General features: G+C 32.8%; 2 protein-coding genes across 5 annotated transcripts in view; both read right to left on the bottom strand.

Annotated features, from left to right (window-relative positions):
* LOC105323036 (uncharacterized) overlaps positions 1-2,456 on the bottom strand; it is a 37,631-nt gene extending 35,175 nt beyond the window's left edge. For all 4 annotated transcript variants that reach the window (XR_010714238.1, XM_066085611.1, XM_066085612.1 and 1 more), the window contains exon 1: positions 2,321-2,456. Coding sequence is in view for 3 of the 4 variants with exons in the window: in XM_066085611.1 (XP_065941683.1) it covers positions 2,321-2,347 (27 nt within the window). In the remaining variant the exon portion in view is untranslated. The remainder of the gene's footprint in view (positions 1-2,320) is intronic.
* Positions 2,457-3,196: 740 nt separating this feature from the next.
* Positions 3,197-16,526, bottom strand: LOC136275739 (uncharacterized). Its single transcript, XM_066085623.1, has 8 exons — positions 16,510-16,526; positions 9,845-9,928; positions 9,104-9,148; positions 8,879-8,926; positions 8,123-8,191; positions 7,967-8,020; positions 4,631-4,714; positions 3,197-4,526 (listed from the first exon to the last, which is right to left on the bottom strand). The coding sequence occupies exons 1-8, from the start codon at positions 16,510-16,512 to the stop codon at positions 4,326-4,328; spliced, it is 588 nt and encodes a 195-aa protein (XP_065941695.1). The 5' UTR covers positions 16,513-16,526; the 3' UTR covers positions 3,197-4,325.
* Positions 16,527-17,287: the final 761 nt, after the last annotated feature.

Below are 17,287 nucleotides of genomic sequence, written 5' to 3'. Positions count from 1 at the left end.
GATTATTTTATTAATTTAATTTAATCGTTTCAAATCTTAAAACTAATTTTGTTAGACATAAAATGTTAATTTTGCGACTTTTTGTCGTATAACTATGTCTGACAAAATTTTGTTGAGGCCCTTCGATTTGCAAAACACAGTAATCAAATGTTATCAAATTATATTACACCAACATTAAGAGTACAGAAAGAGCAAATTTTGAAATAGAATACCAGTATTGATATCATATAATAATACAAATATGACAGTAGAAATGTCACACACATTTTTTAAAGGAGCATGGTCACGATTTTCAAATTCTATTTTTCTATTTTTATTATTTACAATGCTTTAGAAATGCATTTCTAATGATCAAATGAAATTTGAGAGCCAGTCTTTAAGTTTTAAGCAAGATATAGAGCTCACAAATCTGTGTCATGTAACAGGGCTCGTGTCCTGTTTTTGTTTACATAGGTTCAAATTACCAATTAAAAACCTTTTCCAAGATGATTTTTCTATCTTCTTATTCATTTTAAGCATAGATAAACAGTTCCTAACGTTTAACACATTCATCCTAGGTCTAAATTTGAAATTTTCACTTCCACATTCAAAATGTAAACAAAAGCTTTGTTTACATGTCAAAGAATTGTAAGCTCTGTAACTCGCCTATATCTCAACAAATGACACTCAAATTTTGTTTGCCTATTTAGAATGCCTCACTGAAGCATTATAATTGTTCTAATCGGAAAAATAATTTTTGACCAAAATCGTGACCATGGCCCTTTAACTGGAAGAGGGGAGGGGGCTCATTCAAAACAAACTGACAAAAAAAAATCTTCCAAAAATCATGAAAATCGTAATTCTAATTCGTGAGGGGTGGGGTAAGGATAGCGTAGTATAACTTCAATTTCTCTGTTAATTTCCTTCCTTTACATGCTCCCAAAAATTGTGGAAGCAACTCCGTGATAATTTACTTTTTGAAAAGTTTTCACTGACCAATTTTTTTTTAAATATCAAGTTTTAATAAATGTTGACAATAAGAAGCTGTTTAAGTTATAATAACTTTTTGTTTATAGTTTTAAAAAAAATGGAATAAAGAGTTGAATAAGGAGTATCCATTTTTCATTATATGTTTTGTTAAAACACATATGTACAGTGTTTGTTAATTACTGAAAAAATAAAATAAAACATCGTATTAGCAATACGTTGCCAACATACAAATTCCTGATTTATATGTACCATTTTCGATGTAACTTACACGAATTTTGATATCAAAAAATAATATAAAACAAATATCAAACATCATATGAATATTTGACTGAAATAAGACATGTTTCAAAATCAAGGATTCGCTTATTTCCATATTGTTCCTTGTATGTTAAATACGAGCCTACAACAAGTTGCATATAAACAAATTCCTATTAGAAATGCACTAAACATATATCGTATTCTTAAAAGAGACACAAGTTTACGAACAGAAACATTGAAAACAACTCATTTGTATGATTAAATACATCTACACTGTTCACATCGTACATGTATTATTATCTGGTCACTTTAATATCTCCTATTATTCAAAGTTTCTTATGAAAAAAATATTGTGTATTTATGAATATACTGCAGAAGAAAGAATGTTCGACCAACAAGAAACCACTGTCTCAACTAGGACAGGAAGTTTTTTTAGTTTAAAATATCAATAATTTATGATATGATAGAAAAATCTTCAGTTGCAAAAAAGAAATTAAATTATATAATTATATGATATATACAGCGTGAAACTGTTTAATACATGAGGATATTATAACAGTTCTATTGTTTAAAATACACAAGTATCATCGACCACTGAACATGTTAATAAAATTTCGTATTTTGTCACTTATTGTCACACGTACTGCTTTCAAATTCACATACTTTGAGTTTGTCATCCCAAAAACGAATTATATTGTATCTGAGAATAATACAGCTTCTATTTCTTAAATATCCATGATCACAAGTGACGTAACCTTTACATGTCTCACAGGACTGATAGTCCCCAGGACACATGAAAGTATAGTCCTTTACACATTTACCATTTGTATCGTTCCGGCACTGTCCTGAATTCGATGAATCCGATAAAGATTCACTACTTGAGTAATCTAAAGAAGTTAATATTTATTATTACAACTGAGTAAATTGAACGCTAAGGATAAAACAAAAAGTCCACACACACACACACACACACACACCCACACACACACACACACACACACACACACACACACACACACACACACCCTCTCTCTCTCTTTCTCTCTCTCTCTCCTCTCTTCTCTCTCTCTGAGTTTCAATAATATGAACATACCTGGGGACCTCTGGTTTGTTGAATCATTTTTCATGTTAACATTATTGTTGGTTTTTTCCACAACTGACTTCATGGACTCTATCGACTGTTTGATTGAATTAAACTTGTCTAATACAATACTGAGGGTTTTGTTCATTTCATTATATATATATATATATATATATATATATATATATATATATATATATATATATATATATATATATATATATGTGTGTGTGTACTGAATGTAAACATTCAAATTTGAGTAAACAAGTTTACCTAAATTTTTGATTAATCGTTATTTTCAGATTAAAATCGGGGGTAAAAGTCACTAGGTCAGTTTTTATTCACCGTTTAAATTAAACTAAAACTAAAATTAAGGTACCTCACAACACCTACACTTAATTTTTTTAGACACTACGTCATAATATAGCAATTTAAATGATTTGTTACACTGTTTATATCGTTCAATTGGGTTTTATATTGTCGTAGCTCACTAGAGGTTTAAGTATTTGGCTTCTGAACCGCAGATCATGAGTTCGAATCTGCATGGGGCTTTTGTTCATGTTAACTGAATTAAATTTTTGAAAATGTAAATTTTACCCAAAATTAAACCTTTTTGCCTGTTAGACTTAAATACTTTTTATCCATTATGATATCTATTATAATCAAAAAAAATTCTGCTTATTTGAGAAAATATTTCACGGTGTAGTGAGCCACCTTAATTTAAAATTAATTGGTCGTTTCTTTTCAAAATACGATATGATCATTTCAAGAGGGATGGTCATGATTATTTTAAAAATTTGTTTTTTCTGTTTTAATGTGTCCAATGCTTCAGTAACGTATTTCTAATAGTCAATCAAAATTTGAAAGTCAGTTGTTAAGTTATTGTTGGATGCAGAGCTCACAATTATTCTTTGTTATGTAAAGAAGCCTAAATTGTGTTATTTCTTTACATTTTGAGTTTTCTAGGCTTAGACCTAAGATGAATGTGACAATTGCAAGGAACGGTTTATTGAACGAATTTTAACAAAAACATGGCACGAGCCGTGTTTAAATAACAGAGAATTGTTATCTGTGTATCAAAAGTATAACTCGACAACTGACGTTCAGATTTTGGTTGAGGATTAAAAATGCCTTTCTGAAGCATTGAAAAAATATCAAAACCGGAAAAATACATTTTTATCAAAATCGTGACCACGCCCCTTTAATATGGTAATACACTAAAAAAACGGTACAATGTAGGCTAGCATTTAAAATTTGGGGGATTTTTTAAATACAATTGAGGAGGGGGTTGTTCTTAGATATGAATGTTCTGAGTTATATATATGAATATCAATTGTTGCATGAAAATTTAGGTTGGTGTTAATTTATTTCTAAAAGCTGAACACAAGTCGTTGTAGGAGTTCACCGGGTTGTTCCTCTTTCCCCGCCGCTATCACTACAAACTTCTGATAAGAACCACTGTCTTTTTAACAGTTTGAAGTCTTTCACTGTACAAGTCTCAATTGTGTAAAAGTACTTCTTACATGGTCATGTTACACATTAATGATTCAATTCTTAATCTAAGCACTTTTTTAAGCTAGGAGAAAAGAAACATCAAATTTGTATGTCAATTTTTTTGCAAACAAACAGAAAATGCACTAAAAAAAATGAAATATATGAACGTAAGGCACCGGCCATAATTTCAAGGTGTGCAATTCGATATAAAGAAACCGAAGGGATTGTATACCCGTGTGTTGGTGCCTATTTATGAGTCGTATTCAGCTTTGATAAAAAAAAATTAAAAAAAATACGAAAAAAATATTCCATTAGATTATATTGTGGGTCAATAACAAAAATCTCTTAATGCTGCCTTGAATTGTGCTATATTTTTATCTATTTTTATCAAAAAGATTTTGATGTTCATCGATGTTAAATATATCAGCAAAAAATAAATTTCAGTTTTACGCACAATTTTAAACCTACAACTAAAACGTCAACATAACTCTTCTTTACATGTTTCATTGTGTATGAATATGTATTAAAGATGGAAATCGAGAGATTGTAGGATAATTAAAGTAAATATGTTTTTACCATCTAACTGTGCTTCCATACTATTGGTAATCTGGTTAGGCTGGCTATTTTGGTAATTAGCAGTGGATATCGCTACGACAGCCGAGATACCGAGAATCATGAGTATCCAGAGAATGTACTTGCATATCTTCTTCAAAGAACAAGGTTTCTATTTTAGAAAGGAAAGAAATATATTTTTCCTTTCTTTTTTACCGTTGACATTCCAAAAAGAAGCTTTTGAAAACTTTTCTATAAACGATAAAAAAAACTTACTTTTGATCTGGGCTTATAATCCTTTGTGTCCAAAGAATATTGGCTGGTGTCATCTGTCAGACCCGAGGAAGGTGTGGGGGGTAACTGTAATCAATGTAAATACTTATTTCAAAAGTGAAAGTTGTCGGTATTTTTATGCATTTTGTTTACGACCATAATTTACATTTTATGGATGTACCTTTTAATTTTTCTTTTTAATTTCACACATTCTGTATCATTTTCCCTTGATGGCTATCAATCATTTTATGTACTAGTTTATACTTTAATAAAAATTCCTTCATAAACTAAGAAATTTCACGCTTATTTAAAACCACATTTGAGAAAAGTTTGAAGGTACAGAACGAAAATTTAAGTTACATATAAAACAATAAGTTATAATATTAATTAACAAAAGTTAACAAATGTAAATCTAGAATTGAAGTTATAATTAAAATTTAATCAAATCAGGTACAGTGTATCTAATTTAGAATGTTAATTAATTAAAATAAACAGTTTGTAAATTAATTGTCCAATGTAGACCTACTTGTATCAGTGACACATACATATGTCTGATAAAAACACCCCAGAAAAAGAGGTTCAAAAACTTAAATTCAAAGTGCTTTTTTTTTTACCTTTTTGAGGCACGTTGCATCGGAAGAAGGCATAGTTTTAAAAACAGACATTATATTACATCAACGTAAAGAAAATTAAATGTTTTAAGACTTCCAGATTTGGTACTTATAGAAGTATAAAGGCGTGTTAGAATTTCGGGTAGGTCAGCCCTTGGCGCCCCCACCCCATACTTTATAAAAGTGCTACGAGTCTATATTTCTAATATGCCGAGAAAAAATCGATACTTATAAACCCCTATAATAAAAGTTATAGGTCCCACACCTTCTCTCTCCAACGGCTAGGAGTTTCAAGTCTATACAAGAAAAACTTTCTTTAAATATTTGTGCATTCGGTTATCACTTTTTTAGCTCACCTGAGCCAAAGGCTCAAGTGAGCTTTTCTGATCACAATTTGTCCGTTGTCTGTCGTTGTCGTCATCGTCGTCGTTGTCGTCGTTGTTGTAAACTTTTCACATTTTCATCTTCTTCTCAAGAACCACTGGGCAGATTTCAACCAAATTTGGCACAAAGCACCACTAGGTAAAGGGGATTCAAGTTTGTTCAAACGAAGGGCCACGCCCTTTTTAAAGGGGAGATAATTGAGATTTATTGAAAATTTGTTGGTATTTTTCAAAAATCTTCTTCTCAAAAACTATTCGGCCTGAAAAGCTTAAACTTGTGTGGAGGCATCCTCAGGTAGTGTAGATTCAAGTTTGTTCAAATCATGGTCCCCAGGGGTAGTGAGGGGCCACAAGAGGGGGATCAAGTTTTACATAGGAATATATACAGAAAATCTTTTAAAATCTTATTCTAAAAAACTTTTAGGCCAGATAAGCTCAAATTAAAATGGGAGCATCCTCAGGTAGTGTAGATTCAAGTTTGTTCAAATCATGGTCCCCGGGGGTAGTGAGGGGCCACAAGAGGGGGATAACGTTTTACATAGGAATATATACAGAAAATCTTTAAAATTCTTCTTCTCAAAAACTATTAGGCCGGGAAAGCTCAAATTTAAATGGAAGCATCCTCAGGTAGTGTAGGTTCAAGTTTGTTCAAATCGTCCCTGGGGGTAGGGTGGGGCCACAATGGGGGGATCAAGTTTAACATAGGAATACATAGAGAAAATCTTTAAAAATCTTCTTCTCAAAACTATTAGGCCAGGGAATCTCAAATTAAAATGGAAGCATTCTCAGGTAGTGTAGATTCGAGTTTGTTCAAATCATAGTCCCTTGGGGTAGTGAGGGGGATCAAGTTTTACATAGGAATATATAGAGAAAATCTTTAAAAATCCTCTTCTCAAAAACTATTAGGCCAGGAAAGCTCAAATATGAGTGGAAGCATCCTCAGATAGTGTAGATTCAAGTTTGTTCAAATCATGGTCCCTGGGGGTAAGGCGGGGCCACAATTGGGGGATCAAGTTTTACATAGGAATATATAGAGAAAATCTTTTAAAATCTTCTTCTGAAAAACTATTAGGCCAGGAAAGCTCAAATATGAGTGGAAGCATCCTCAGATAGTGTAGATTCAAGTTTGTTCAAATCATAGTCCCTTGGGGTAGTGAGGGGGATCAAGTTTTACATAGGAATATATAGAGAAAATCTTTAAAAATCCTCTTCTCAAAAACTATTAGGCCAGGAAAGCTCAAATATGAGTGGAAGCATCCTCAGATAGTGTAGATTCAAGTTTGTACAAATCATGGTCCCTGGGGGTAAGGCGGGGCCACAATTGGGGGATCAAGTTTTACATAGGAATATATAGAGAAAATCTTTTAAAATCTTCTTCTGAAAAACTATCAGGCCAGGAAAGCTCAAATCAAAATGGAAGCATCCTCAGGTAGTGTAGATTCAAGTTTGTTATAATCATAGTCCCTGGGGGTAGGTTGGTGCCACAATGGGGGGGGGGGTGGGATCAAGTTTTATATATAGAGAAAATCTTTAAAAATCTTCTTCTCAAAACTATTAGGCCAGGAAAGCCCAAATTTGAGTGGAAGCATCCCCAGATCATATAGATTCAAGTTTGTTTAAATAATAGTCCAGGGGTAGGGTGAGGCCACAATGGGGGGTGAATTTTTACATAGGAATATATAGAGAGAATCTTTAAAAACCTTATTTTTTAAGACTATTTGGCCAGAAAAAGCTTAAACTTGTGTAGAGGCATCCTTGGGTAGTGTATATTCAAGCTGTCAAAATCACAGTCCCTAGTGGTAGGGCGGGGCCGTGATGGCGGTTTGAATTTTTACATAGGAATGTATAGAGAAAATCTTAAAAAATAAGAGTTTTCGGTCCAAAACTCAGCACTTAGTGTGAAAGCACAGGTTATGCAGATTTAAGTTTGATGAAACCATGATTCCCTAGAGAAAAGTGGGGCCACGAAATGGGGGGTAGGGGTATATAGGAATAGAGAAAAATCTTCTTACAGGTACAACAACAAAAGGGGCTTGGTATTTACCAAAAAAAGAGGTGGATAAAAATTGGCAGATTTTCAACTTTTTTTACAAGATCTACTGTACTTAGTTGTCAAGATATTTTGATACTGTAATGCTAATTTGATCAGAATTAAGGCAATTGTTGCTCAGGTGAGCGATGTGGTCCCTGGGCCTCTTGTTTTTATAGAAATTACTTAGGGCAAGTCTTTGTTTGTCCCCTCCCTAAACTCAAAAACGAAGGTGCGTGTCTATATTTCTAATATGTAAAGTAAAAGAAATATCGTTACGTATAATTCAGCATATCATGAATGAAAAGTACCTCACCTTGACATCTCGTGATGTTTCTTGCACGCTCCCTACAAAAACGTATGAAGTATTCTACAAGGAACAAATTTTCGGAGTTATCAGCAAATTAACCACAAGATACATCATCAATTCTCAGTACTAATAACTATAATTAGTGTAATATACAAATTTTACCAATTGCTTTGTGGTTACGGAAGGTCCGTAATGATTGGATAACCTAGGGTCTCCTTTTTCTAAAATATTCTACAAAATGGAAAATATAAGTATATATAACGATAAGAATATAACATAAACTCACATTGATCTACATTGATTATGCTGTTATATTTTTCCGTTTTCCAGATGTTGATCATGTTGCATTTTCAATTTTGATTATCCGATCTACAAAAAGTAGCAATATTTGGCCAGCTACATTTAAATAACTTTTTACAAATATCATACACCTTTGATATGCTTGAATGATTTTAGTTTTACATTAAGTCAATCGATTAAAATCAAAGGATACGGTTTTTTTCATGGTTTATATTTCTATCAAGACTTAAGGCCACTGAACATCGCAATATTTTACAGGATAAAGTGTATCTATAGCTTATATTAATTTACATAATGAACCTACAAGTACGAAATCTATAAAAACTGACTTGAATGCAAAAAACATCAGAATGGTTGAAAAACCATTCATCTCTAATAGAATATCCGTATTAGAATGGACGTATATTATATTGTGATAAGAGAAAAGAATATCACATAAATGATGATTTTCAAATATTTTGAAAACATGCCCTCCTTTTTAACATAACATGTTTGTAAAGCAGCTATTAAAAGTATAAATGTCCTGTTCGTACATGTTTTTTTAATCAAAATAACATAAATAACTTAAAGAATTATGTATATAGGTAAAAAGTATAAAATATTAAGAAGAAAACCTACCCATGCATTATCATACCGTAACCGCCTTTTTTCTATATCAGAATGCGACTGCAACATTAAAAAAAATCATAACATTTTTATTTTTTTTAATTGGCTGACCATGACAACAAATATAGCGTATAAAAAGTTGATCACCTTTGAATCATAGTCAACATTCTCGATTCTTTATTATCAAGCAGTTATTGTGTTTAAAGACTGTATAATTTAAAAATTCAGACTACTTACCAATATATTCTTTTGTATCTGAGATAAAGATACTAAAGGTGTAACCTACAAACAGAAAATAAACAAACATTCAGTTTGCAAACTGATAAAATAATTTGGTGATATCGACAGTTTTCGATATTTAAACAATAAAAAAATCATACACACTTCATATCAAATTTATTCATAACATATAATACACTTCAAGGTAAAAGCTTGAATATACTCACTGGTTGTGGTAGAAAGGTACTACTGTGCTACAATGTAAAACGGCATTAAAAAATGCACGAATGAAGTTAAGAAATTAAAAGAGGAATTGCTATAATTATTGAGAAATATTGTAAATCATTTCAAAATCTTAAATTAAAGTTTTTATTATTAAAAACTACATTTAAGTACAAATTAACTTGTTTAAATCGTTTATGGAATGGTTTCCAAACCAAATATTGACATAAGAGATTTTGTCTTTAAACAAGTTGATATACTGCCCATGTAATTGATTCCAATTTGTTTTTTGGTTGAAGTAAATAATTATTCTAAATAATACGTTAACAAGATAAATTCTTGTATGAAAATTCAAAAAAATTAATATGGCTTAAAATTTTAAGCCTGTTATGAACGCCACTGCCTTGCATTTTCTAAATATAACCATACCAAGAACCTACTGCAATAATAAGCATATTACAAAAAGTAGTTTAATAAAACATGGAAATATTCTGAACTCCCAAAGTGAATTTTTAAAAATGGTTTGCTATAAAGTACCGATTTCTGCACTCGGTCAGAATTTCCAGCGTTGTCACATTCATTAGAATTCTGAGAAACACCGGTGATCGTTCCTTGTGTATTCTGTCAACATGATAACAAACACCATTGTTAATACCTTAAGGATAATATTACATGTTGGTCTTATATTGAATTGAGTTTGTGAGTACTCTGGTTCGTCTGCACCATTTACAAAGTGTGTATAGGTCTCCATAACAATATCATTAGTTACATGGTTTCTAGTTGACCTAATATAGTTTATACATGGTCTGTAAATTCCATGTGGAATTTACTGACCATGTATTAACCATACTGTAAAACGAGAAAATATGGCGCACTACAAATTTTAGCGCCTTTGGCGCAACTGCCTCTGAGCGCTAAAATTAATAGTGCGCCAACGATTTTCCATATGTATTAGATTTCTTCAAGTTGCAAAACAATAACGTCAGTCCATTTTTAAGGCTATATAGAAGTGTTCATTTAAATAGCAGATGCTGTCGGTTCTGTTTGTTTAAACAATTACACAGGTAAACGGTATGGGTTATCGGGTATAAGTGCCTAAACATGGATTAATTAATTCAGTTTAAATTGCTTTTTAATATATGTCATTAGCACCTTGAAAATTGGGCTTCTCCCCATGCCACTTCCATTTAGCGCCTCGAGATGAAAATGTGATTTTAAAGCGTGGCGATCGTTAACGCTGACAATACATGATTGATCATAATTTCTTTGATCTCTGATTACTTTAGAGGATATAAAGATAACAAGACGATACCTATTTTTGTGTTTTTTAAATGTAAAATTACTGTGAAAAAGATTCTCTCAAGGTGATCGAAACTCGTGGTAAATATGTAGCATTCGATTTCACTTTTAGTTTCGGGACTCTTCTAGTGTTATCCAAGTCGACACGCTAAATTCAAAGTCCGATAACTCAAATTTGTTTACCAACAAAAATTACACATCATCGCCAATAAATGAAGTTTTCATATCTATCTACTGACGATTTACACAAAAGTAAGTGTATTGTTCTCAACGACAGTTTACCGTGCATGCGAGATAGAAATCAAAGTCGTTGTGTTCACGTGCTTGAGTGAACACAGAACTAAATTTTGGGCGTGATCGTTTATCAAACAACAACATTTTTTGTATTCTCTTTTAAAGAAAAGATGCATGCGCTAAATATAATTGCGCTAATGTAATGGCACTTGCGTTTGCGCTAAAATACGTATGCACCAAATTTTCTCGTTTTACAGTATTAGGTCAACTTCAAACCATGTAACGAATATATCTTACCGACTGTCTTTTTTAATGATAAAAAGCAAATAAAACAATGGAAATCAAGCATTTATAATGACATTACAAGTTTCAATTTGAGTACAAAACCTGACGTCATAATGCTCTAAAATGACGTCATAATGCTCGAAGGGTGTAATATTTTCTACTGACTATGTATGGAATATAAATAGTCTCCACGTGACTGTTGTTAGCCATTAATTTATTGCAATTTAGCAGGAGGTAAGATATATGATTATGCACCTGTGAAATTGAATCAATGGCTAAACGTGTGAAGATCTCTAAAGTTCTTTCTTACACTGAGCTTTGCATTATAAAAATAAAACAAAACATCTTTTAGACAATGCTTTAAGATAGTCCAAAGATTTTTCTCAATATTCGTAAAACAAAAGAAACGACGGAAAAATAAACTGTAGTCTCAGCCTAGCTAGTGGGTCTGGCCAGGGGTTTAATTTTGGATTTTGTGCGATGAAATTGAAAAGCAATATATCAAATAGATACACTTTGTTTCAAAACTTTCAAGACAGAATAGTAAACATATTGAAAGGGACAATCAGGTACGTCCAACACGAACGACTGTTCTATATCACAGATTTATTGGCTTGAAGCGTAAGTTTCTATATTTACATTTTCCAGTGTCTTTGCCTTTGGTAACACTACGTATCGTTTTGTACTATATAACCCATAACTTCAAATGACGCAAAATTGAGGCGCCAGCGGGTTTGCCTAATTATATTAAAAAAATTCAATCGTACGATGGCTTAAAATTATATAAATATAATAAGATTTATTAATTAAAAAATAAATCAATTTATTTTAGAGTGAAGCTAAGTTTTTTGATTATTCCGGAATATTTTATTCCGGAAATTTGTACAGTTTTGGTTTACGTTTAACAAACTTCCTTTTTGAAAAAGGCAGCAACCGGGATGCACATGAAAAAGTTGTGAGAAAAATATTTTCAAATTAGTGAATCTTTTATACAAAATATCGTGCGAGATTATTGAAACTGGTTCGAGTAACAATTTACAGTGACAATATTTACGTCGATAGTCGAAAAAAATAAAGGATTAAGTCGATGTTGGTGGATTTCTGTTGGCCTGACGTTAGCGTGCGCACATCATGCCGAAAGTAAAGAAGAGCAAACGGATTGCAGAGCGGAGAGAAGGTCCGACAAAAAATCATCAGCAGTCAAAAGAAAAGAGGGGGCAATCTGCCAACACGGACACTTCGGTGACAGTGGAGAAATCCCCGGAGGTTGACCATGTGGTTGGAAACACAAAACATTGCCCGGAATCAGGTACAGTTCAAAATTTTACTGAACACAATGATATTCCTCAAATGATTGTTAGCTATAACAACGTTTTAGGTTTAAATGTTTCTCAAGAGTTGAAGAACAAGATAATTAACGGTCAGTACGTAGACTTGGCAAAAATGTTTGTTAATTCCAATGAGCCTCAAAAACAATCACTTGTTATGGTGAACGGCGAGCTTCAAGCTACCGAAAAAAATGCAAAAAATATTACTAATATTCAACAATGGACAGATGCTTTTATCATATTTGCAAGCATTTATTTGGAGGGTCATCCTACTAAAGCCTTAGATCTCTTAAAGTACATGAATGATGTTAGGTTAGCAGCAGCTAGATCATCCGGTTTAGGATTTAAAGAGTATGACCAGCAATTTCGATTAAAGCTTGCAAAAAACCCATCGGGAGCATGGGGGACAGTTGACCCGGAATTGTGGTTAATTTACATTACACCTATAAGTAGGCCATTTCTGGCTGCTGATACACAAAACCAGAGTCAGAATAGTAAGTGTTATACATATAATTTTCAGGGGTCTTGTTTCAAGGCACCCTGCAGTTATTTGCATCAATGTATGAAATGTAATGCCCAGCATCCACTAGCAATTTGCCCAAAGAAATAGCAGATGCAGTCATCCAGGGGGGGGGGGCAGCCATTTCGTAGTCAGGGCTCCAATCGAGGATATAGGGGACAGTATCAAAATACAGGGAGTAGAGGAGCATTCCATTCTGAGGGGGGGGGGGGGGGGTAGGGGCAATCACTACTAGGCTCAATGTCTGGAAGTTGGGATATAACCCAATCAAAATTCATAATTTAAAACCACTACTACAAAATTATTCAAATAAGGCTATAGGAACTGAATTATTACAAGGTTTTCAGTTTGGTTTTAGAATTGGCTATAAGGGTCCAAGGCTAAGTCAAAAAATATTAAAATCTTTTTTGCAATTTCCAGAAGCAGCACGGGAAAAAATAAATAGTGAGGTTTCTTTTATAGGCAGAATTGCAGGCCCCTTTTCAAACAAACCAATATCCAACTTATGAGTTTTCGCCAATAGGTATAGTCCCCAAGTCCGGAGGTAGCTGGAGATTAATAACACATCTTTCTTATCCAGAAATGAATAGTGTCAATCATTTCATAGACCCAGAGGACTGTTCAGTTGCATACACATCTCTAGATCAGGTATTACAGGAAGTTGCACGGTTAGGTAAAGGCACTGTTTTGGCAAAAATGGATATAAAGTCTGCATTTAGACTAATGATTATAAACCCAGGAGATTTTGACCTCCTAGGTTTCAAGTTTGAGGGAAATTATTACATTGATAAGTGCCTGCCAATGGGGTGTGCAATTTCTTGTAATCTATTTGAAAAAATTTCAACATTTTTGCAATGGGAATTGAAAAGACGAATTGAAACGGGTAAAAAAATTTATTTTTGGGTGCCTCTGGTTCAGATGAGTGTGTTCAGCTGATGCAAGGGTTCCAGGACTTGTGTGAATTCATTGCTGTTCCCTTACCACAAGAAAATACAATGGGTCCTTGTACAAACATAATTTTTCTAGGTTTAGAAATAGACACCTCAGACATGGTTGTAAGAATCCCACCAGAAAAAATACAGCAATTAACTTCACTTCTAACATCAAGTTTGATGAAAAAATCTCTCCAGCTTCAAGAAATTCAGAGTATTGTTGGGAGTTAAATTTTTTTTAGCAAAGGTGTTCCAAATGCAAGGGATTTTAATAGGCGGTGAATTTCGTGATACTATTACCCTTGAGAGGCTTTGGCCCCCTCCTTTAGAGCAAATTATACAATTTGTTGGTTACATGTCAGCAAGAGGGTTGGGAGAATCTACAGCAAAGACCTATCTGTCTGGAATTTCATACTATCTCAAGTTGTATAATTACACAGATGTGACTCAAAATTTTATAGTCAGAAAATTATTATAAGGTTAAAGAAGAAAGGCTAAGTCTAAAGATATCAGATTGCCAATAACATTAAACATTTTGGAGAGCATATTGAAATCATTGCCAATTGTCTGCAATGATATTTATGAAGCAAAACTTTTTGCAGCTGCTTATAGTTTAGTTTTTTTGTGTGTGGATATTTTAGGGTAGGTGAGATAACCGAGGGGAAGAAACAAGCTGTATGTCATGCAGTCCAGTTTAAAAACCTGTAGTTGTCATTGGATAAATCTTTAAAAATTATATCTGGAACACTCCAAAGCTGATCAAAGGGGAAAGGGGAAAATGGTTGTTATTGGTGGCTATATTAAGTACCCAGATATTAAACCCAATGATGAACTGTTGTTTGACAGGGATGGTGTTCATTTGTCTGAAAAAGGAACTGAAATATTTTGAAATACAATTTGTGCAGCTATTTAACAATTTAGCAAAACTGGGATACTTGTTCATCCCAAACTCTACTAGTTTTGAACCAAGTTTATTGTTCATGTGGGATGTGGCAAGGTCTAGGCTTAAGGAACTACCCGCTTCCCCCACATGGTGGCGGTGGCTTCACTGAATACATACAGTGCATGCATTCACTTTCGCCATGTGGATGAATGCGCGTGTTGTTCCCGATCTACTTGTGCACAATTGATGTGCAGTTGAAATTATTTGATAATGACAATTTGAAGTTGAACAATTTTTGGCTCGAATTACCGTTTACCGGAATCTTAGTTGACCAAGTTGGTGTTTTGCATTTATATTGATTGCAATTGTTGAAGTTGTAATATTCTTTTTGAGCCATTTGCTAATTTTTTATGTTGCAAATATTTTCTTTGCCGTTAACCGGAAAGAATAAATTTGCACAGTTGGTTGTTTGAAAATTGTTGAATTTTTTAGACAATGATGTGTTTTTGACCATACCCATTTGGTGTCAATGCACTAATGGCATTTCCATTGTAAAATTATGATGTAATTTACAAATACTTTATTTACACATATTTTACTCATTGTCTTGAAGCCAAGACCAAATAATGCCACAGAGGGGGGTGGATTACAATACATGAAAATGAATAAATCTGTTGTGAATCTGATTTGGTGTTTTATTTTTATTATTTAGAGTTCAATATGGCATGTTAGAAAATATGGATTGGTTTTATGGGTGCTGACCATGTTGAGTGTTAGCATGCTTCAGGTCTACAATAAGTAATAAGGAATCATTCCTTGAATATTATGAGGTGATAACTTCGGTCGGGGCGTAATCAAATCTATCATAAAGCCCTTCGGGCTTTATTGGATTTAATCACGCCCCGACCAAAATTAACGAATGATTTCTTATTTTCTTAAATATTTACATTAACTGGTGATTTTGTCCGTAAAAAAAATACAAGTCAAACTTTGTATTTATATTTAAATAAATTTTCGAGGGAATATTTATCAGAAAACGTTATAGTCATGTTGTTAAAACTTGATGTGTCTTATGACTTACATTGTTCGGGCACAATCCGTGTTTGCATGATAAAAATAATGTAATAATAATATACCAATAACAATTTCATATACATTGCAATGTTGATATAAACAATGCAATTTTTTAATCTTTAATGGGGTGGCAATTGCGTTTGATATGTGAATATATTATAAAGTCTTTGGGGTTTTATAGGGTATTGGTATCTCTCTGACCGTCATGATCACCTAATAAAAGTCATCCTTATATGAAGCATTTGTTATTCATGAAAAGAAGTTGGAGTACATACTCCTACATAATATGTAGCTTACATACCAACTCTAACAAATTGAAGATCAAAGAACCGAGAAAGATCTCACAATAAAAATGCAAAAAAATGCATCACTTCTTTTTTTCAATTTTATTCGAACATTAGATTTTTTATTAATTTATCCATTACAAATTTCCATACAATTTATTAGTTCTTTTTAAATTTTATAATCGATTCTTCAGTGAAGTTAATTTCAAAACTTTTGGTAAGATACATTTAATAAACACTTACCCGGAATGCAACATAATGCAGAATTTAACAGTAAAGCAATGTTTTTCTTACATACAATCAACAACCTGAAAAGCAGCGGATTGTGATTATTTCAAGGTTCAGAAAATACAAAAGTCTTACCATGCTGCAGGGTTTCCTTAAAGTGTGTCAATTTTTTCGACTAGACATTTAAATACATCTTTATAGTTATTTTTAGCTGTTTATTTTTTACATCATAACTACATTTGGCGTGTCTTAAGGTTGACCTTAAAAATGTGACATAATTCCCGTATGGGTTAAAAAAATCTGTGTATATCAATCTAATTAATTATGTCTGTCTGTCTGTCCGTTTGTCCGTCTGTCTGTTTGTCTTTCTGTCCCCCCGACCGCCTGTTTGACTGTCTGTGGACATAATTCAGTTCAAAATGTAAATTCAAAATGTAAATTTCAATCAATTGGAAACGAAGCCAATTCAGATGTATCTGCTCGATTTGGGAATTGTTCTGACATTTTAATTTACATTATATATTTCTTTATTGACTGAAAAAAATGGAAAAAAAGAAATAACTTAAAATTGCTCTAAATTACTGCAATTTATTGGGGTTATGTTTTTTTCTCAATTAGAACCTAGTTACTTTGTTGTCACTAAAAGGGAAACTGAATTGATCCTAACTTTTCAAAGTTCTTTGACATGTAGGCAATGGCACACACATCTGTTTACTACGACGTTTTTCCTTGATGATTCATTTTTTTTTTACCTTACTCTGTATCTTGATAGAACAAACTAATTAATATTCATACTTAACAGGCACTCATGATTTCAGGTCTGCAGTTGTTAAGGGGTCCTAAAACAATGCTTACTGCACTATTGTTCAATGTTCATTGGATGCAATTCCTGCTACCTAACAACCATTAATGG

The sequence above is a fragment of the Magallana gigas genome, chromosome 5 (genome assembly GCF_963853765.1).
Source record: "Magallana gigas chromosome 5, xbMagGiga1.1, whole genome shotgun sequence".
Classification (NCBI taxonomy): domain Eukaryota; kingdom Metazoa; phylum Mollusca; class Bivalvia; order Ostreida; family Ostreidae; genus Magallana; species Magallana gigas.
The sequence above is the reverse complement of the archived record's forward strand: the minus strand, read 5'-3'. Positions and strand labels throughout refer to the sequence as shown.

What these genes read in the sequence shown, in the direction of transcription:
- LOC136275739 (XM_066085623.1), bottom strand. An exon ending in AGATACAAAAGAATATATTG is followed by an intron (nt 8,927 to 9,103) that starts GTAAGTAGTCTG and finishes TTAATGTTGCAG; the next exon opens with TCGCATTCTGATATAGAAAA. An exon ending in CCGTAACCACAAAGCAATTG is followed by an intron (nt 8,021 to 8,122) that starts GTAAAATTTGTA and finishes TGTTCCTTGTAG; the next exon opens with AATACTTCATACGTTTTTGT.